The sequence below is a fragment of the Ranitomeya variabilis genome, chromosome 1 (genome assembly GCF_051348905.1).
Source record: "Ranitomeya variabilis isolate aRanVar5 chromosome 1, aRanVar5.hap1, whole genome shotgun sequence".
NCBI lineage: Eukaryota > Metazoa > Chordata > Amphibia > Anura > Dendrobatidae > Ranitomeya > Ranitomeya variabilis.
The window spans coordinates 662,832,126-662,855,743 of NC_135232.1; the positions used below are offsets into that span (position 1 = coordinate 662,832,126).

General features: G+C 41.5%; 1 protein-coding gene across 11 annotated transcripts in view; it reads right to left on the reverse strand.

Moving 5' to 3' along the window:
• RYR3 (ryanodine receptor 3) overlaps nucleotides 1-23,618 on the reverse strand; it is a 978,540-nt gene that overhangs the window by 644,486 nt on the left and 310,436 nt on the right. For all 11 annotated transcript variants that reach the window (XM_077263521.1, XM_077263512.1, XM_077263503.1 and 8 more), the window contains exon 3: nucleotides 14,345-14,452. In XM_077263521.1, the coding sequence (XP_077119636.1) occupies nucleotides 14,345-14,452 (108 nt within the window). The remainder of the gene's footprint in view (nucleotides 1-14,344; nucleotides 14,453-23,618) is intronic.

Genomic DNA, 23,618 nt, shown 5'->3' on the forward strand with positions numbered 1-23,618 from the left:
CAGAAAACAATAAATCATTAAAGATATCTATCACAAAGATAGCACTTTCGATAATGGTATGACAATCATTTTGTTCACTTCACTTAATTAAAAAAAACACAGACATTAACAACCTCAATTCCTAAAAACTTAGGACACTGTGTACAATGCAAACAAAAAACCATGAATCTAATGCATTGGAAATCTTTTCATTCACAACATAACATAAAACAGATGAAAAGATGAAAGTTCGACATTTTTTCAAAAATAATTAATTTACAACAACAGAAACACATCACAAAAAAGTTGGGACAGGGTTAACAAAAAGCTGTAAAAGTAAGTGGCACTAAAGAAAAACAACCAAATCAAATGACTACAGTATGTATAACAAGAGCATGTTAGAGAGGCAGAGTCTCTCAGAAGCAAAGATGGTTAGAGGTTCACCAATCTGTGAACTGCGTCTAAAAAAGTGGAGCAATTTCAGAAACTTCTATGTTCTGTTGTGAATAAAATATGGCTGTACAAGATTTCCAAATAACTGCATTCTTTGTTTCTTTAAATTTTACACAGCATACCAACTTTTTTTTAATTGAGTTGTGTAGTATGGCTAAAGTAGTGACTACCATGAGCTTTGAATACACAGCTCACTTACCTAAAGTTTTTGGATACCTCATTCTGGGAAAATCTCATTTTCATGTTTTACTAAATTACATACATTTAGCTGCTAAGAACAGTTCTTTATTGTACAGTTCAAAATTGTTATTTGGTGTCAACATAGTCTAAACTATTCATCAATTATAAAAAAATACTCAAGATTAATTAAAAAATGCAAAAGGTAAAGTTTTGTCACTTTTTTTTAAATGAGTACCTGAATAAAATTTATATAAAAAATAGCATCATACAAACTGAGTGTGGAGTGCAAGCCAAAGGATACAGGCAATATATTCTCGGTTAAAAGGGTTGTTCGGTCTCATATGTCTTCAGTCAGTCACTCTGACATGTTTCAGCAGTATGCAGTCACATGGTGTGTGGTGTGCAAGCAGACATGCAGACATGATTCCACTGTATTACCCATGTGGGTGTGGAATTATATGACTGCATTTTTGTGATTTTCAAACCTGAAAACATATACAGACGAGACTCCTGTACTTCTCTCAATTTTCTTCTATTGAGAGGAACCGGTTGAATGTATTTGCCATAAAACCAAAAGTATGCAAATTGCATACATGCGGTCATGAGACCATCCACACAATAATGACACTGCAGTCTGCAGTCACAGAGTGAGATCGAACAATCCTTTATATAAATACAAAAAAATAACAGTACTACATACAAATTGTGGAGAAATCAAGTGAGTTTTAACTCCTTAACCCCAGGAGCTTTTTTCGGTTTTGCATTTTTGTTTTTCGCTCCCCTCTTTCCCGGAGCCATAACTTTTTCTGTCAATATGGCTATGTGAGGGTTTATTTTTTGTGGGACGAGATTTACCATGTAGTGTACTAGAAAATGGGAAACAAATTCCAAGTGCGGTGAAATTGCAAAAAAAAGTTCAATCCCATACTTGTTCTTTGTTTGGCTTTTTTGGTAGCTTCACTAAATGCTAAAACTGACCTGCCAGTATGATTATACAAGTCATTACAAGTTTATAGACACCAAACATGTCTAGGTTATGTTTTATCTAAGCGGTAAAAAAAAATTCCAAACTTTGCTAAAAAAAAAAAGTGCGCAATTTTCCGAGACTCCTAGCGTCTCCATTTTTTGTGATCTGGGGTTGGGTGAAAGCTTATTTTTTGCGTGCCGAGCTGATGTTTTTAATGGTACCATTTTGGCGCAGATACCTTCTTTTGATTGCCCTTATTGCATTTTAATGCAATGTCGCGGTGACCAAAAAAACGCGATTCTGGCGTTTTGAATTTCTCGCTATGCCGTTCAGTGATCAGGCTAATTCTTTCTTTTATTGATAGATCAAGCGAGTCTGAACGTGGCAATACCAAATATGTGTAGGTTTGAATTTATTTTATTGTTTCATTTTGAATGGGGTGAAATTAACTTTTATATTTGTTTATTTTTTTCATGTTTTTAAAAACATTTTTTTTTACTTTTGCCATGCTTCAATAGCCCCCATGGGAGGCTAAAAGGTGGCATAGCCTGATCGGCTCTGCTACATAGGAGCGATGCTCAGATCGCTCCTATGTAGCAGATTTACTGCATTACCTATGAGCACCGACCACTGGGTGGTGCTCATAGCAATCTGGCATCAACAACCATAAAGGTCTGCAGAAGACCTCTGGTTGTTATGCCAATGCACCAATGACCCTCGATCATGTGACGGGGTCACCGATGCGCGCATTTCCGGCGGGAAAGAGTTTGACAGCGGCATTTAACTAGTTAACAGGTGCGGGTGGAATGCGCTTCTGCCCACGCCTATTGCTGGCACATGTCACCTATTCAAAACAGCTGACATGTCCCGGTTTTGATGTGGGCTCACTGCCGGAGCCTGCATTAAAGTGGGGGTTCTGCCATCGTTCGTACTACTCCATCCGATGGCAGAAAGGGGATAATCACTCATGCACGGAAGTGATTAAATCTCACCTGAGTTCACCACAATCTATCCGGAGTGCTGGGTTTTGTATTTTATTTATTAAAAAATGTAGTTACTTGAAATAAACTCATGTCTTTAAAGCAGTCTTCCATTCATCCAAAAACTACAGTGCCTTGCAAAAGCATTCGGATCCCTGGAACTTTTCAACCTTTTCCCATATATCATGCTTCAAACATAAAGATACTAAATGTAAATTTTTGGTGAAGTATCAACAACAAGTGGAACATAATTGTGATGCTGAATGAAATTTATTGGTTATTTTAAATTTTTTTGGAAATTCAAAAACTGAGAAGTGAGGCGTGCAACATTATTCAGCCCCTTTACTTTCAGTGCAGCAAACTCACTCCAGAAGTTCATTGTGGATCTCTGAATGATCCAATGTTGTCCTAAATGCCTAATGATGATAAATATAATCCACCTGTGTGTAATCAAGTCTCCGTATAAATGCATCTGCTCTGTGATAGTCTCAGGGTTCTGTTTGAAGCACAGAGAGCATCATGAAGACCAAGGAACACAACAGGCAGGTTCGTGATACTGTTGTTGAGAAGCTTAAAGCCGGATTTGGATACAAAATGATTTCCAAAACTTTAAACATCCCAAGGAGCACTGTGTAAGCGATCATATTGAAATGGAAGGAGTATCATACCACTGCAAATCTACCAAGACCAGGCTGTCCCTCTAAAGGTGGAACAGTCTGTCCATAGGACAACAATCAGTCGTACACTGCACAAATCTGGCCTTTATGGAAGAGTGGCAAGAAGAAAGCCATTTCTCAAAGATATCCATAAAAAGTGTTGTTTAAAGTTTGCAACAAGCCACCTGGGAGACACACCAAACATGTGGAAGAAGGTGCTCTGGTCAGATGAAACCAAAATCGAATGTTTTGGCAACAATGCCAAACGATATGTTTAGCATAAAGGCAATACAGCTCATCACCCTGAACACACCATCCTCACTGTCAAACATGGTGGTGGCAGCATCATGGTTTGGGCCTGCTTTTCTTCAGCAGGGACAGTGAAGATGGTTAATATTGATGGGAAGATGGATGGAGCCAAATACAGGTCCATTCTTGAAGAAAACCTGTTTGAGTCTGCAAAAGACCTGAGACTGGGACAGAGATTTGTCTTCCAACAAGACAATGATCCCAAACATAAAGCAAAATCTACAATGGAATGGTTCACAAATAAACGTATCCAGGTGTTAGAATGGCCAAGTCAAAGTCCAGACCTCAATCCAATCGAGAATCTGTGGAAAGAGCTGAAAACTGCTGTTCACAAACGATCTCCATCAAACCTCACTGAGCTCGAGCTGTTTGCCAAGGAAGAATGGGCAAGAATTTCAGTCTCTCGATGTACAAAACTGATAGAGACATTACCCAAGCGACTTGCAACTGTAATTAATTATTGTACTTTGCAACAAAGTATTACCGTATTTTCCGGCGTATAAGACGACTGGGCGTATAAGACGACCCCCCAACTTTACCAGTTAAAATATAAAATCTTCTTAAAAGTCGGGGGTCTTCTTATACACCCTATGTCGTCTTATAGGGCCGGTGAATATGTGCCTTTTGGGGGGGGGGGGGAGTGATCCTGATGACGAGGGGGCGTCTCACAGGAAAGTGAGTATCCCCCATTACCTTATCGTAGCGGTGCAGCGTGGGGGTCTCAGTGCTGGGAGTGGCGGCGGCGGCTGCTGTGCTCTGGTGCGGCGGCTGCTGTGCTCTGGTGCGGCGGCTCCTCTTCTGTGTGGGGCCTCTGTGCTGTGGGGTGGCGGTGGCGGCGGCATATCTTTATCCAGTTGGGGCTCCTCCGGCATCTCCTTAGCCCTGGAGGCCCCGCCGCAACTCCATCGGTGCAATGCAGCGGCCATTTTCCCGGAGGCAGCTCAATAGGTGCGATGCGGTGGCCTCCGGGAAAATGGCCGCTGCTCAGATTCAGATCTCGTCCCGAAATCTCGGGACACGAGATCTGAATCTGAGCAGCGGCCATTTTCCCGGAGGCCACCACATTGCACCGATGGAGTTGCGGCGGGGCCTCCAGGGCTAAGGAGATGCCGGAGGAGCCCCAACTGGATAAAGATACGCCGCTGCCGCCGCCACCCCACAGCACAGAGGCCCCACACAGAAGAGGAGCCGCCGCACCAGAACACAGCAGCCGCCGCCGCTCCCAGCACTGACACCCCCACGCTGCACCGCTAGGATAAGGTAATGGGGATTACTCACTTTCCTGTGAGATGCCCCCTCGTCATCAGGATCACTCCCCCTCCCCACCCACCATATACACCGGCGTACAAGACGATTCCCGGCGTATAAGACGACCCCCGACTTTTAAGAAGATTTTCGGGGGTTAAAAAGTCGTCTTATACGCCGGAAAATACGGTAAGTTAAAGGGGCCGAATAATATTGCACGCCCCACTTTTCAGTTTTTGAATTTCCACAAAAATTTAAAATAAGCAATACATTTCGTTCAACTTCACAATTGTGTTCCACTTGTTGTTGATTCTTCACCAAAAATTTACATTTGGTATGTTTATGTTTGAAGTATGATATGTGGGAAAAGGTTCAAAAGTTCCAGGGGGCCGAATACTTTCGCAAGCCACTGTACACAGAAAATCACTGAAGGTCAGTCCAACATTACCACGAACATGCACACTTAAAGGGAACCTGTCACTCTCAAAATGTAGTTTAATCTTTAGGTAGCATGTTACAGAGCAGGAGGAGCTGAGCAGATTGATATATATATATTTATTTTGATTCAGAAAAACCTGTATTTTCATTATTTAATTCTCTGCTCTTTCTGGGATTTTGGGTCCTGTGGGCGGTCCTGTCAGTGACTGACAGCTGTCTCTGTATGCAAACTTAAACAAATAAAGCTGTCAGTCACTGATAGGACTGCCCACCAGCCTTAAAATCCCAGAAAGAGCAGAGAATTAAAGTAGCAAACACAGGCTATACTGATTTTTTTTTCCTCATAAAACTACATAATCAATCTACTCAGCTCCTCCTGCGGTATGACACAGTGGCTGCAAATTGGACTGCATTTTCATGGTGACAGGTTCCCTTTAAGTCAAGCAAGCATGATAATTTCATTGGAGAAGGAGAATAGGCATATAAATGCAAGATGCCGATTCTTCCTGATGGTAAATGTCGGAGAAGAGTCGGAAGGTTCTTATATCTTTAATGCTAAATTCACAAAAGTGTATGTAAAATGTCTAAAATACAAAGGAAATGTGTCATCTTTAACTTTAGGCATTTTAGAGATGATTTCATCTTCAACTTGCTCAACTGTTCACGATAACAGTGATTTTGACCAGGGGTGCCCAAACTTTAAAATGCCACTGTAAGTAGGCGAATTTCATTTGCAAAAAAGTTCGGACAGGTGCATGCAGGGATTTTTTTCCACAAAGACAATCCATGTAGAAATTTTTTTATGTAAACTAAAACAATGACTATCAATGGTCCGTGGGTGGTCTACTTTCTAAACGGACACAACTTGAACTGAACAGATGCTTATGTTAACGTAACGTTAGTCATTCAATCCCACCAAAATCAGCCAATTTGGCAAAGTTTTATCTTAATGTAGTTCTAACTTATATTTGGACCTAAAATTATAGCATACTGTCAATATTTAAAGTAAGTCTTGGTTTCACTTGAGATTTATTTTTTGGAGTAGGTTCGGGTCTCATTGGAAAGCTTCCTCTTTATCACCACTCTGAGAAACATCTACAAAACATTTACCGCACTTTGAGGAAAAACAAAACAAAGAAAGTAAGGTCTGAGCAAAAAAAAAAAAGGAAAACAAAACAAAATAAATTAAACCATCTACATCTGTGAAAGGCCAATCATTGGTTATTCTGTCACCAGACACATTTCTACCAATATGTGAGTAGGAGGAACTGGCAAAATAACACAGGAAGTTCCAAGTCAGATACTGTATCCTCTCCACATTCTGTCAGCACGAGCATAAATCTATGGGAAACTTCCAGAAAATTCCCATTTTCTTGGTTTGGCTGCTCTTGAAAGGATCATTCAAAATGAAAATTTGATAACAGCTTCTGAGATTCAGCTTGGACAGCTGGTGAAAAAAAACTGTATGTAAAATGAATCTGCTCCTCAGCTAGGCATATCAAATGAATTCAAGAACTCAGTACGTTATTTTCTCCACATCATACATTACATATTGTCTTAGCAGGAAATGTGCAAGAGCAAACATACAGTGCTAAACTTAAAATAGCCTATTATTTCATTGGATATTTTTATTTTATTATTACAAAACACTTTATGCATGGTAGAGGACAGAATGATGCTCACGTAGGAATAATTTGTGACACTGTGTAGTCCCTAAATCTACAATTTTCAACATATTTTTAAAAATATTTGGCTTAATTTTCTCTCTACAATTCAAATAATATAATTCTACTTATCAAAATCCTGGGCAGTTACATAGAATTTTTCTTCTCCCTGCTTCTCTATAAGCCTCTACTCTTCTAGCAGACTTTCTTACTAGATTGATAATGGCATTTAAAGGAGTTATCTGGGACTATTTAATTTCTTTTTTACTATGGGCATAAGAACTATCAAGCAGGTAGTTGCTAGCTACAAGCCTGTTGTTCCATGCACCAATCTCCGCTGGCACAGAGTAAATGATAAACCACTCCTGATAGTGATTCAGCGGCTTCTGTTGGCATCACGTCGACAGAGTAGCGGCTTCTCTTCTGCTTTGCTCTCTGTGCTCTGCTCTGTTGATTATCATGTGGATTGTCCCAGTTGCCTAACCGCAGGAAGCCGGTTGTCGATCACTATGATGCTGGCAGTCATGTCCTGTCAACAGAGCAGTTTGGAAGACTATGGACATGAAGCAAATGAATTGTCAGCAGGAGAAGTTGGTGACTGCTCTGAGTTGGCAAAGGGTAAGTTAGTTTTAAGGCCCATAGTTAAAAAAAAAAATTGTCCAATTGTCCTGGATACCTTCTTTAAGTGGTTAAACAGCAGATGTAGAGAAGAGGTTAAAATTATATAATAATTTGTCCGAGTTGTAAACAGTACATCAATGTCTTCCACGCTAAGGGTATTTGCACACTTTGCGGATTTGGCCGCTGCGGATTTGCAGCAGTTTTCCATGCGTTGTACAGTATCATGTAAACCTATGGAAAACCAAATCCGCAGTGCCCATGGTGCGGAAAATACCGCGCGGAAACGCTGCGTTGTATTTTCCGCAGCATGTCAATTCTTTGTGCGGATTCCGCAGTGTTTTACACCTGTTCTTTTATAGGACTCCACAGGTGTAAAACCGCAGGTGAAATCCGTGGTAAATCCGCAAGTAAAATGCAGTGCGTTTTACCTGCGGATTTTTCAAAAATGGTGCGGAAAAATAAGCACACGAATCCGCACATGGCCTAAAACATCTCATATGTGCACAAGTGAACTGTCAAGCTAAACTCATTAAAGGAAGTCTGCCATTAGAGGACATGCCTTTAAAATTGAAGAGTAAATTTATTTTTCAGAATGATGCTAATGAAAAATAAGAGACTTAGTATTACATCTTGTTTTGGGAAAAATACCTTTATTAGTCACCACTAATCATTCGCTCTTAAAAACTGCTCATATCTTTTGTTAGTACTGTTTTTAGTTACGTGTCGAATTACAGCTGCAGCTTATAGAAGTCTATGGAAATGACAGAGGCAAGTAGCTGGAAAAAAAGATAATACACTAAAATATCTTCCCCAGCAGCTAGAGAGTGCAAGCTATGAAGCAGGAACTTGTAAATAATACAGAATAAAAGTTATATAGTGGTGAGAAATAATGTTACTCCATGTGTACTGTACATATTAGTCAACTTATTCTGAAAGTCACATAAAAGTTGGGCTATATTTTAATACCCTGACCTGGCTTTTGGGTATTTTAATATTTGTTGCATGAAGTGTTACCCCATTTTTAATGTGTTTAAGATTATAAAGATTTTTGGTGATTAAAATCTGTCTTAAGTGAATACAGACTTTCCTTATTACTAAGACTGGAGATGAGAGTTGTTGTCATTAACGGGGTATTCCCATCTCCAAGATCTTACCCCAATATGTAGGAGGTGTAATAATAATAAAATTATCAAATACCTCCAATTTGAAATGTAGTATTATTATTCTGATTCACTATGTTGCTTACCCCAAGTGCAGGGCATTGCAGTAGTTAAGGGAACCCTTGGTCACGTCCACTGTAGTGACAGCTATTTGTTAGTGGTCATAACCATGTATACTTAAAGACGTTTTCCCATGGACAAAGTACATTTTAACCAATAGATCTCGGCCTAAAAATAAATTCCAGAATTGGATGTGTTAATAAAGTGTTCCTGTGCTGAGATAATCTTATAAATGTGCCCTGCTGTGCACTGTGTAATGGCCGTGTCTGACCGTACAGTAACATGGTCTGATCATACCACAGCTCCTGGGCAGGGGAGGAAGCAAAAGACTATACAGAGAGGATATTATGAGCATCGCAACTGATTCATTTTTTTAGGTAAAAAGTAGCTTAAAAACAGGCAGTAATAAGAGCTGATCATACCACAGTTTCGGGACCGGGGAGAGGCAAGAGAGTACACAGACATTACAGCACGGGATCACAGATGCTTCTTTTTGTAATATAAAACATTTCCCTGCCTGTTTTTAAGCTACTTTTTACCTCAAAGAATGAATCAGTTGCGATTCTCATAATATCCTCTCTGTATAGTCTTTTGCTTCCTCCCCTGCCCAGGAGCTGTGGTATGATCAGACCATGTTACTGTACGGTCAGACACGACCATTACACAGTACACGGCAGGGGCAGAGTTATAAGATTATCTCAGCACAGGAACAATTTTTTTAAACACATCAAATTGTAGAAGTTATTATTATTATTCAAAGATCTATTAATTAAAATTAACATTGTAGGAAAACTCATTTAAGATACTGCAATGCCCTACACATGGGTTAAGTGACATAGCAAATCAGAAGAACTACCGTATACTACATTTCTAATTGGAGGTATTTGCTAATATTATTGTTATTACACCTACTACATATTGGGATAGGACCTTGGAGACGGGAATACCCCTTTAAGTTCTATGGAGAACTGTAACTGTTGTTTCAGGAGAACTTGCAGCAGAATGTCTGTGTCTGCCTCCTGCTCCTCCCTGCTTTTTAAAGCACCAACTATCATCTATATCATTAATGAGAAATTCTGTATTCACTGACGACAGATTTTACATACGGAGATTGAAAGCTCAATCCAGGATGTATAAGAAGCAAATTTTTCTGATAACATAAAGTTGCAAATCTTAATGTGTATTTTAATGAAATTCAAATTTAAATCAACATTACACAGTGATATCTTAGTAATGTGCTATAGTAATGTGCCATCAGTTTTAAAGATGGAAATAAAATATTTTATTAAAAAAAGGCAGGATTTTGAGTTACTTAAAATGTTGACATTGTGATTTAACTAGCCTTGCTCTACCTAATAGATAAAAATGCCAACAACAAAAATGTCTGATTTAGACCATTTTGACCAATTATCATTTCTACAATTTACAAGTTCTACAATTAAATGTGACCTATTGATAGATCATTTCCATATATGATCCAACATAGGACTGAGGTAGGTGGCTAAATATTAATGGTTTAGATTCTAATCTTTTAATCTCAAATTTTGACCTTTATTTTCAGAAACATGATTTGTCTTTTATTTGCATTTTCAGCATTGCTCCATGAGTACCATCATGATAAGAGAGTAAAACATAACATAGGGATATAACTCATTAATTTTATTAAACAATATTTACCACTAAAACTATTTAATTGACTTTTATTCTGGACTATATAAACCAGATAAATAAAAATTGGTTGAACAAAATTACTTTTTGTGTGTCCCTTAAGAACTGTAGTGTTAAATACAAGATTCTAGATTAGCTAATTATATAGTCTCATCAAAAAATGTAACACCTTGTGACAGAGAACCCGTAATTAAACTGTTCACAAGATTAGCTGTCCTGTAAGGGTACCGTCACACAGTGCAATTTTGATCGCTACGACGGCACGATCCGTGACGTCGCAGCGATCGTATGATTATCGCTCCAGCGTCGTAGACTGCGGTCACACGTTGCAATCACGGCGCTGGAGCGATGCCGAAGTCCTCGGGTAACCAGGGTAAACATCGGGTTACTAAGCGCAGGGCCGCGCTTAGTAACCCGATGTTTACCGTGGTTACCAGCGTAAAAGTAAAAAAAAAAAAACCGTACATGCTCACCATCTGATGTCCGTCCGGTCCCTTGCCGTCCGCTTCCTGCTCTGACAGATCCGGCCGTACAGTGAGAGCAGAGTGCAGCGGTGACGTCACCGCTGTGATCTGCTCTCACTTTCCGTCCGGCAGACAGTCAGAGCGGGAAGCGGACGGCAAGGGACCGGACGGACATCAGATGGTGAGCATGTACGGTTTGTTTTTTTTAACTTTTACGCTGGTAACCACGGTAAACATCGGGTTACTAAGCGCGGCCCTGCGCTTAGTTACCCGATGTTTACCCTGGTTACCAGCGAACGCATCGCTGGATCGCTGTCACACACAACGATCCAGCGATGTCAGCGGGTGATCAAGCGACGAAAGAAAGTTCCAAACAATCTGCTACGACGTACGATTCTCAGCAGGATCCCTGATCGCTGCTGCGTGTCAGACACTGCGATATCGTAACGATATCGCTAGAACGTCACGAATCGTACCGTCGTAGCGATCAAAATTGCACTGTGTGACGGTACCCTAAGGGATCTAGCTGTGGCACCATGAATATGTTAAAAAAAATCAAACACTGTTACAATTCTATCTATGATTCACTGGAAATCTGGCACATATTGCACCAGTGGTGCTCTAAATATATGAGACGCATTCTGAGCTTTTCTTGAGGACATCATGATTGATACACGTCTATTCTATTTCTAGTAACTTCATGCTGTGGACTGCATTTTAGGAACCTTCTTTCATTTTAGATATTTTAAGTGAGATTTTTTTTTCTGTAAAAGGCCACTGCCATCAAGTTGTGCAACATTTTAAAAATATTTTTAAAAAGCCCTTAATGTCGCTCTAGAACCATTGCATACCATGTAAAAAAAGCTTTGAAGTTGTCCTGCGCAGTATTCTAGTGAGTGACAAGGGTCTCCAGATAATGCTCAGCCTCCTCTCTGTCTTTGCTGCTGCCTCACCACTTATGTTTGACAAGAAATAGGTCAACCACAGTGCTGGCGAAGCCTCACTTATGCAGAGAACCTGTGGCGGGAAGCTTTGCTGGCTTGTGTGGATAAAGTAAAAAACATAATGCGTGTCAATCAGCGATGGAGTGACGGCATTACAGGGCAGAGAAGATGAGCATGATCTGGAGACGTCCTCTGGAGGTTCCTAAACATGATGATGTAAATTATGCTAAAATATGAAAAATGGTTAGATTTAGACTGGTATTTTTTTGTAAAGTGAAATCAGCTATGATAGCAAAAAAACAAGCCTAAAAAGCTTTGTTTTACGTATTGCATCCAGGATTTGCATGATTTTATTTGGTGATAAACATTGTTCCGAATCAAAGAACATTCATAAATGCAGTCATTAGAACAACTAAGGGCCCAAATCCCTGAATTATATGGTTTTACATAATAGAATATATTAACCAACTCTCAATTGGTTCATTTTACCTTGTTCCTGACAAAGCAAATTTTTCAGGTTTTATCGTACATGCGCTTTTAACGGTTCTAAAAAAAATTCTCATTTGGATAGTAATTTGTTTTTGGCTCTTTTTTTTCCATGATACATGAGGGCTTTGTTTTTATGTCATTTGTATGTATCTACAGTACAGACCAAAAGTTTGGATACCCCTTCTCATTTAAAGATTTTTCTGTATTTTCATGACTATGAAAATTGTACATTCACACTGAAGGCATCAAAACTATGAATTAACACATGTGGAATTATATACTTAACAAAAAAGTGTGAAACAACTGAAATTCTGTCTTATATTCTAGGTTCTTCAAAGTAGCCACCTTTTGCTTTGATGACTGCTTTGCACACTCTTGGCATTCTCTTGATGAGCTTCAAGAGGTAGTCACCGGGAATGGTCTTCCAACAATCTTGAAGGAGTTCCCAGAGATGCTTAGCACTTATTAGCCCTATTGCCTTCACTCTGTGGTCCAGCTCACCCCAAACCATCTTGATTGGGTTCAGGTCTGGTGACTGGGGAGGCCAGGTCATCTGGTGTAGCACCCCATCACTCTCCTTCTTGGTCAAATAGCCCTTACACAGCCTGGAGGTGTGTTTGGGGTCATTGTCCTGTGGAAAAATAAATGATGGTCCAACTAAATGCAAACCAGATGGAATAGAATGCCGCTGCAAGATGCTGTAGTAGCCATGCTGGTTCAGTATGCCTTCAATTTTGAATAAATCCCCAACAGTGTCACCAACAAAGCACCCCCACACCATCAAACCTCCTCCTCCATGCTTCACGGTGGGAACCAGGCATGTAGAGTCCATCCGTTCACCTTTTCTGCGTCGCACAAAGACACGGTGGTTGGAACCGAAGATCTCAAATTTGGACTCATCAGACCAAAGCACAGATTTCCACTGGTCTAATGTCCATTCCTTGTGTTCTTTAGCCCAAACAAGTTTCTTCTACTTGTTGCCTGTCCATAGCAGTGGTTTCCTAGCAGCTATTTTACCATGAAGGCCTGCTGCACAAAGTCTCCTCTTAACAGTTGTTGTAGAGATGTGTCTGCTGCTAGAACTCTGTGTGGCATTGACCTGGTCTTTAATCTGAGCTGCTGTTAACCTGCGATTTCTGAGGCTAGTGACTCGGATAAACTTATCCTCAGAAGCAGAGGTGACTCTTGGTCTTCCTTTCCTGGGGCGGTCCTCATATGGGCCAGTTTCTTTGTAGCGCTTGATGGTTTTTGCCACTGCACTTGGGGACACTTTCAAAGTTTTCCCAGTTTTTCGGACTGACTGACCTTCATTTCTTAAAGTAATGATGGCCACTCGTTTTTCTTTACTCAGCTGCTTTTTTCTTGCCATAATACAAATTCTAACAGTCTATTCAGTAGGACTATCAGCTGTGTATCCACCAGACTTCTGCACAACACAACTGATGGTCCCAACGCCATTTATAAGGCAAGAAATCCCACGTATTAAACCTGACAGGGCACACCTGTGAAGTGAAAACCATTCCCGGTGACTACCTCTTGAAGCTCATCAAGAGAATGCCAAGAGTGTGCAAAGCAGTCATCAAAGCAAAAGGTGGCTACTTTGAAGAACCTAGAATAGAAGACATAATTTCAGTTGTTTCACACTTTTTTGTTAAGTATATAATTCCACATGTGTTAATTCATAGTTTTGATGCCTTCAGTGTGAATTTACAATTTTCATAGTCATGAAAATGCAGAAAAATCTTTACATGAGAAGGTGTGTCCAAACTTTTGGTCTGTACTGTATATTTGATATAATGAGAAGATGTAAAGAAAAAAAAATAGTAAACATTTATCTATTTTTTTATTTTTTTTATGCCCACATCTACATAGATCTATCTAGGGTGAAATCAAACATCTGATCTGACTGCAACGCAATTCACAACAGAATCCATACAGATTTTGTTTGTGACATGTAAACATACCCTAACACAGACAACTTGTAAAGATAATGTAAAAAACGGAAGTTTCAAGAGGTTTGGTCAGTTAATTAATTTGGAGGTTTGAAAAGTGACATAAAAGACTTACCCCTTCTTGGCCATTTGCTGGTGTGTTTGCCAGCATTTCTTGAAGGGCTCTGACAGAAAGGGACTGCTCCAGCACAAAATTACATATGCAAAGGTCAGGAGGAACATACTGTTGAGAGAAAATACAAAAACTAGATTAATAAGAGTCATGACTAGAGTACACATACAAAGAGAATTTTTCTTATGTCACAAAAGAATGCACTTCTTTCCAATATAACTACGGTACTTGTGCCTTCGGGTCACACACTGCAATTTGTGCACTTTGAGTTTATCTCATTTTCCCCAGTGTTTAGAAATAACAAAGAACAAGGCTGCATTTTGCTTGACAAATATGTCCCATTACATTGCACATATAGGCCCTGATTCATCAAAGCTTTTACGCCAGAATTTTGGCATAAAAAGCTTTGAAAAGTCACAACATTTTTGCACATTGCGAGACTACGTAAAAATTTGGCTACTTTTGGTATTTTCATGCCATTTTTGTCCAGCTTTGACAAAGTAGGCAGAACTAGTCGTTCCACCATGGTCATCAACCCCTAAATTAATGTTTACGCCAATATTTTTTCTTAATCGTCATTATTACTACAATAGTATAATTTAAGAGTATAAGAATACAAGCAAGCCCTTCCTTTGACTTGCACAGCAATCTAAGTGACTACTATACATATTACTATATATGATTGATATATGACTAAACATAGTGGTGTTCTCATGCACTGCTCCCCAGAATCTTGGCTTTCGTTTCTTTAAGAGGGGTCACTGCAGGGGCACTGAAGCAGGTTAGATCTAGCAATTCGGCAAGAATCAGAACAGTATTTGTAACATATACAGCAAAAAGTTTGCAAGCGCCCTGTTCCCTTCCTAGGAAACCAGACACCACTTAAAGACTGCAGGTCGGTAATCTAGGCAATGAGCACTAAACTATAAAATAAAAAAATCCTTCTGCTCTTCAGAACGGAGATTACTAATAAGGTAATTGTAAAGTTAACCATTTGAGATGAGACAACCCCCTCGAGTGCCATAAGACAAAATGTTTTGTATAAAAAGTAAAAAAAAAAAATCTATTCCACAATGAAAATTTATCATCTATTCACAGGAAAGGCGTTAAGTGGCTGATTGCTGGGGGCTCTGTCTTTAGGCCCCTCATGATCACTAAAGGGCAAGCTTTCCATATATCTGGGCCAGCTACATCAACTTCTTGTGCCTCAACTGATGACAAGTGATATCAAAATATCATTTTTCATCCGGTACCATAAATGTGAATGAACCCATGGCAAAGAATGAGATTTGTTGCAGCATCATTTTCCTGCCACGCCAGAGGGGAACAAAAGCTACATAAATCAGGTCAAACAGGAGACCCAATAAGAAGGTGTTTGAAAGAAACAGCAGTTAAACATATGACTTGCGGCTTAATTCAACGTCTATAGGGCCAAAGGAGACAGTAAAGTTTCATGTACAGCAAAATGGTGATCGCTTTGGTATACTACTAAGTGTGCTTCATTGCGCATGTAGGAACGTCTCAAGAAGTTTTGGTTAAGTGCTGAATCTTTTCCCTCTCCTGGCTATATACTGTATATGATTTTTTAGCGGTTGCTATGAGTTAAAAAAGATACTGTAAGTTTAAGTCTATGATCGAAATTTCCTCCCATTTTCAAACACCCTGATGTTCAGTTCACAATGAGCCCTAGTTTTATATGTTTCTTAAGGGAAATATGTCATCAGGTTTTTTGTTATGTAATTTGAGAGCAGAATGATGTAGGGGCAAAGACCCAGATTACAGGGATTTTTCACTTACTGGGCTGTCTTTTGCTGTTTCAATACAACTAGTGTTTTATCAGCAGGATATTATCAGTACAGGGCAATAGGCCTGGTGCCTCCTGATCCAACCTCTTCCCCGGCACGGATTATACAGAAAGCTGCCAATCAGAGGTGTGGACAGGGTTATACAGGGCTCCGTATCTGAGCTCTGCTAAATCTGCAACTGACAAAAACTGTGATTCTATCATAAATGCCGCACCCTGTAAACTAAGTGATACATTGCTGGAATTCTCTGTCCCTACCTCATGCTGCTGGCAGATTGCATAGCAAAAACCTGCCAATAGATTCCCATTAAGAGACTACGCCCTTCCCAATGCTAAAGCTGTGCCTTCACTCACTGGACACTGGTGCTGCTGAGTAATACTTTTTTGATGTAGGTACCATCTTCTTTCTACAGATACACAGCCTGTATAATTTTATCCTTTTCACTGCAGAGTCTCTTAACAAAACTGTAATGTGTATACAGCCTGTGTGATCTCCCATCCCTGACGATTTGGGTTCTTTTACCATCTCTACACATTGATCTGCTCTATACCACCTCGCTAAACTCCCTGCTGGTACTGTATCACTAAAAATATTCTACTGTAAGGATAAAGAGGTAAAACAAGGAGACTTTACAGAATAGTGAAACTGTATGATGTGGGATCAATATAAAAATAAAAATTCCCTAATTTTGCATTTTTTAGTTAATAAATAAAATAAATAAATGGCCCTTCAGTGTAGGTAAAACAAAGTATACAGTTCAGATAACGGCACTTTAGTGACACTCTAGGACTTGATAGCTTCCAGTATATCAGATTAGTCTGGAAACATCACACAGGAGGCCTTCTTACCACTACATAAAGACCATGTGTGAGACAATCAGGTCCCATTTTACAACATGAACCACACTCAGGAGTGGGTTATATAAAAAGCCAAATCCGCCAATCTCTTCGGCTGCCTGTAAACCTGGCCCAGATGCCCTATCAAGCCTTTTAGTACTACAGTATGTGTATTAAGAGCATTACTCCATTTTTACATCACAGCAGACAATCACCTCTGTGATACACACCTCAGATCAACTATGTCTCAAGCAGCCACCTTACATACCTCCTTCCCTGTAACTAAAGCCATGGGGCTCGGCACCTTCTACCACTAGACAAGTGATTCCCGGGAGAGCATCGGCATTACTAAGTAGCTTCCCAGCTCTATGTTCCACTTGGAAGCAGAAATCCTGCAGTGCTAGAAACCAGTTGGTAACTAACATTTTTCCCTTTTTTCACCCTCCTCCACCTGAGTCGGGCATGGTCTGACACTAATTTAAATTTTCATCCTAACATATAGTATCGCAATGTGTCCACTGCCCATTTTATGGACAAACATTCCTTTTCTACAATGAAATAATTTCTCTCACATGCATACTGTCATGCCTTTGTTGTCGGGTGTCCCGAGACTGGGGCTCCTTCCCTGTCCCCAACAGTAGGGTCGCTCTAGCTCGCCCTGTTCCCTAGATTACTTCTGGAGGCGAAGATGCCTGGGCCACGTTCCTTGCCTTAGCTCCTGAGTTTGCCCTCAGTCTATTCCCTTCCCCCACCCAGGGAAGAGGGGAGTAATAGTGTACCGCAGGGGTCCCCAACCTGTAGTTTGAGAGCCACATGTGAATCGCAGTCCCATGAATTGTGGCTCACGGCTGTCTGCCAGCTTAATGCATTAGCTCCAGATTTAGTAAACGGATATGAAGAGCACATCTGAAAATGGTGAACTTTGTGAGTAGCCCTACACAGAAGAGCAAATTTGGGTACACTTCTACTGGTCCTGGGGGTTTAGAGCTAATATAAGTATGGTATGCTGGAGACAGGATGATACTACCGGTAAGAGGAGGTGCTTGAAGCTGGATGTGACTGTGTTGGGAGTGCGTGATGGGAGAATGCTGAATGTAGTGGGGTGTGGTGGGAACCCCTGGATCTTAGTATACTGCTTCGGGGTGATTTGTGTGGAAAATCTTTGGTTATCATTATACCCATAATGGGGGCTTTGATTGCCACTCCTGTGAGGGGGGACAGGAGCAGGATGTGACTCGCAACACTCTTGCAGAGCTGAATGTGGCTCTCTCTTTAGGTCAGAAAGGTTGGGGACCACTGGTGTACCATAATACAGCAATCAGACTAACAAGGTAATATGAATGGGGTAACAAAAAATATCAAACATACAAATATACTCACACATGTAACAGAGAAAAACATCAGGGAGTGGAGGATGAGGTTAAACCAAAGTAGGAGAAGAAAGGCAATTATCACACACTCAAAACCTAGCAACAGTCTCAGATAAACCCACCAACCGCCTTTTCCTATAAACCAACAACCACCTCCAGCCATGAAGCACAAGCTAGGTCTGATAATGAGTGTTAGCCAAGGTCTAGTTTATACAGAAGATGGGAGTGGATAACAAGAGCTTAAACACATCAGCAGTTCTCAAAAGAGCAGATTAAACACTGCACTGCTAAAATAAATTTACACCGTTTAATAAGAAGATGAAGTGCTTCTAATCAGTGAAGGAGTAGGAAAAATCAAACACTGTGGTCTTCTGGCTCCTCTCTGTCGCGGTAAACCCATGACAGTACCCCCCTTCTATGAGGGACCTCCGAACCTCAGAACTGGGTTAACCAGATTAGCCTGTTCACATGGACATTAGATGTGGCACCCACATGGTCTCTTCAGACTGTATCCCTTCCAGTGTACCAAATTGTGAAGCAACCGACGAATTACGCGAGAATCAATGCTCTTAGCTATGTGAAATTCTAAACTACTGTCCACAATGAATGGAGATGGCGGTAGCGGTGATGGTACAGAGGATGCAACGTATTTTTTTGAGTAGAGATCAATTAAATACATTATGGGTCCTAAAAGTGAGCGGCAAAGCAAGGCGGAATTCTACGGGATTGATGACAGCGACAATCTTATAAGAACCGATGAACCTTTGACCCAGTTTCCAAGAGGGAAACTTCAACTTAATGTTCCTTGACGACAACCATACCAAGGCACCAACACACAGGTCAGGACCCACCAAACGACTCTGATCAGCTACACTTTTGTATTTGGAACCCATCTTCCTCAAATTATCAATAATTGCCAAACAGACGTATTGTATTGTTCGGATTATAAGACACACTTTTATGATCCCCCAAATTAGGGGGAAAATGGGGGTGCGTCTTATAAACTGAACACTGTTCTTACTGATGCTGCGGGCCCAGAGCTGGGGGTGTTGCGGTGGTCCTGCGGTGTGTGGTGGTGGTACGACAGTGAGCGGTGGTCCTGTGGTGTTCGGTGGTGGTACGTCGGCGAGCAGTTTTCCTGCGGTGTGCGGTGGTGGTACGGCAGCGAGCAGTGGTCCTGCAATGGTGGTACGGTGGCGAGCGGTGGTGGTATGGCAGTGAGCGGTGGCTCTGCAGTGGCGGCATATGGTGGCCGCCATTCTTCTTCTGGGGTCCAGCATCTCAGTTGGCGCAGGTGCAGATGGAGGAAAGCTAAGATCTCCATCCGCTCCTGCTTCTACACGATGTCGCCAGGAAAATGGCCATGGCGCAGAAGGAGCTCTCGGCCCGGCGTCGATGATGTCACTGCTGGTGAATGATGCTGCACTCACAGCAGCTCATTCACCAATGGTTTTCAGCATGGACGGTCGCATCTTGGCACCGTCCAGATTGAAAACTGTTTCTCCCCCAGACATGGCTTACAGCGTGGGACAGAACGATGGACAGGTATGGTATATCGTTGGTAATTTATTTTACTTTTATTACAGGCTATCGAGGGCTTCGGTGGAATTAAAGCAATTCTCCTCCTCCTCTGCATCGATGGATAGTGATTGGTGGGGGGAACTGTTGTGAACTCTATTTCTGGGCTCCCTCTTGTGGTCACAAGTGGTACTGTGTGAGTGCTGTCTTTCTGCAGGTTTGTGACTGGCATCAGCTGTCTCGTTATCTGTGGGCTGGTTTTCTATTTAAGCTCACTTGGACTCTCAGTCTATGCCTGCTGTCGTTGTATTCAGTGCTATTCTGATTGCTCCTGTCTACATCCGTTATCAGTCTCTCCATGAGAAGCTAAGTTCTGTTTGCTTTTTCTTGCTCATCTATGTTCAATATGTTTCCTAGAATATTATGAGTTTTGTCCAGCTTGCTAATATGTGATTTCTCTGCTTGCTGGTAGCTCTGGGGTGCTGAGTTGCTCCCCCCACATCGTTAGTTGGTGTGGGGGTTCTCGCATTCTCTGCGTGGATATTTTTGTATAGGGTTTTTTACTGACCGCACAGATCCCTTGCTATTTTCTGCTATCTAGTGTTAGCGGGCCTCATTTGCTTAACCTGTTTCATCTCTGCGTTTGTCTTTTCCTCTTAACTCACCGTTATTATTTGTGGGGGGCTGTTCTATATCTTTGGGGTTATTTCTCTGAGGCAAGTGAGGTCGTACTTTATCTCCAGGGGTAGTCAGTTTCTCAGGCCGTGAGAAGACGTCTAGGATTTCAGGAAACGTTCCACGGCTACCTTTAGTGTGTTTGGTTAGGATCAGGTTTTGCGGTCAGTCCAGTTACCACATCCCCAGAGCTTGTCCTATTATCTCTGACTTAGCTGGTTAGATTTGTGATCCTAAGCCACTGGGATCATAACAGTACAGCAGGCCTGAAATATGTTTAATGCATCGCAGAAGTGGGATAAGAGAAGTCCTGCGTACAATTTTTTTTTTTTTTTTCCTCTCCCTTTGCGGCAGTCTGTCCAGCTTCTCTCATCCCCTTAATCTCTGGGTGGCTTTGAGTTCAGCTGCAGACATGGATATTCAGAGTCTAACTTCTAGTGTGGATCATCTTGCTGCAAGGGTGCAAAGCATTCAGGATTTTGTTGTTCACAGTCCTATGTCTGAGCCAAAAGTACCTATTCCTGAGTTGTTTTCTGGAGATAGATCTCGGTTTCTGAATTTTAAGAATAATTGTAAATTATTTCTTTCTTTGAGACCTCGTTCCTCTGGTGATTCCGCTCAGCAAGTTAGAATTGTTATCTCCCTGTTACGTGGCGACCCTCAAGATTGGGCCTTCTCCCTGGCGCCGGGAGATCCTGCATTGCTGAATGTGGATGCGTTTTTTCTGGCGCTTGGATTGCTTTATGAGGAACCTAATCCTGAGAACCAGGCAGAAAAGGCCTTGCTGGCTCTCTCTCAGGGCCAGGATGAAGCTGAGGTGTATTGTCAAAAATTTCGGAAATGGTCGGTGCTTACTCAATGGAATGAGTGTGCCCTGGCTGCAAATTTCAGAAAAGGTCTTTCTGAAGCCATTAAGAATGTTATGGTGGGGTTCCCCACGCCTGCAAGTCTGAATGACTCAATGGCTTTGGCCATTCAGATTGATCGGCGTTTGCGGGAGCGCAAATCTGCGCACCATCTGGCGGTGTTTTCTGAACAGAGACCTGAGTCTATGCAATGTGACCGAATTCTGACCAGAATTGAGCGGCAAAATCATAGACGTCAAAATGGGTTGTGCTTTTACTGTGGTGATTCAACTCATGTTATCTCAGCATGCTCTAAGCGCGTAAAAAAGATCGCTAAATCTGTCACCGTTGGTACTATACAGCCTAAATTCATTTTGTCTGTTACTTTAATTTGTTCTTTGTCATCCTACTCGGTTATGGCTTTTGTGGATTCAGGTGCTGCCCTGAACCTGATGGATTTGTCGTTTGCCAGGCGCTGTGGTTTTGTCCTGGAGCCTTTGGAATTCCCTATTCCACTGAGGGGTATTGATGCTACACCATTGGCTGAGAATAAGCCTCAGTATTGGACTCAAGTGACCATGTGCATGACTCCTGTACATCAGGAGGTGATTCGCTTTCTTGTGCTGCATAATCTGCATGATGTTGTCGTTTTGGGTCTGCCATGGCTGCAGGCCCATAATCCAGTTCTGGATTGGAAAGCTATGTCTGTTTCAAGTTGCGGTTGCCAGGGGATTCATGGCGATGCTCCTTTGGTGTCAATTGCTTCTTCCACTCCTTCTGAGGTCCCTGAGTTTTTGTCGGACTACCAGGATGTATTTGATGAGCCCAGATCCGGTGCCCTGCCTCCTCACAGGGATTGTGATTGTGCTATAAATTTGATTCCTGGTAGTAAGTTCCCTAAGGGACGACTTTTTAATTTGTCTGTACCAGAACATGCCGCAATGCGGAGTTATATAAAGGAGTCTTTAGAGAAGGGATATATTCGCCCGTCCTCCTCCCCTCTTGGTGCAGGATTCTTTTTTGTGGCCAAGAAGGATGGTTCTCTGAGACCTTGTATAGATTATCGTCTTCTAAATAAAATCACGGTCAAATTTCAGTATCCTTTGCCATTATTATCTGATCTGTTTGCTCGGATTAAGGGGTCCAGTTGGTTCACCAAGATAGATCTTCGTGGTGCGTATAACCTTGTGCGTATTAAGCAGGGGGATGAATGGAAAACAGCATTTAATACGCCCGAGGGCCATTTTGAGTACTTGGTGATGCCTTTTGGACTCTCTAATGCTCCTTCTGTGTTCCAGTCCTTCATGCATGACATCTTCCGAGAATATCTGGATAAATTTATGATTGTGTATCTGGATGACATTTTGGTCTTTTCTGAGGACTGGGAGTCCCATGTGAAGCAGGTCAGGATGGTATTTCAGGTCCTGCGTGCTAATGCCTTATTTGTGAAGGGCTCAAAATGTCTCTTCGGAGTACAGAAGGTTTCCTTTTTTGGTTTTATTTTTTCTCCTTCTACTATTGAGATGGACCCAGTCAAGGTCCAGGCTATTCATGACTGGACTCAGCCTACATCTGTTAAGAGTCTTCAGAAGTTCTTGGGTTTTGCTAATTTTTACCGTCGCTTCATCGCTAATTTTTCTGGCGTGGTTAAGCCCTTGATGGATTTGACCAAGAAAGGTTCTGATGTGACTAATTGGTCTCCTGCGGCAGTGGAAGCCTTTCAGGAGCTGAAGCGCCGGTTTTCTTCAGCTCCAGTATTATGTCAGCCTGATATCTCTCTTCCTTTCCAGGTCGAGGTGGATGCTTCTGAGATTGGAGCAGGGGCTGTTTTGTCGCAGAGAAGCTCTGATGGCTCTGTGATGAAGCCTTGTGCCTTCTTTTCAAGAAAGCTTTCGCCTGCCGAGCGGAATTATGATGTTGGTAATCGGGAATTGTTGGCTATGAAGTGGGCATTTGAGGAGTGGCGACATTGGCTCGGGGGAGCTAGGCATCGTGTGGTGGTCTTGACTGATCACAAAAATCTAATTTATCTCGAGTCTGCCAAGCGCATGAATCCTAGACAGGCTCGTTGGTCGTTGTTTTTCTCCCATTTCGATTTTGTGGTCTCGTACCTGCCTGGTTCGAAGAACGTGAAGGCTGATGCCCTTTCTAGGAGTTTTGTGCCTGACTCTCCGGGAGTTTCAGAGCCGGCTGGTATCCTCAAAGAGGGAGTGATTTTGTCTGCCATT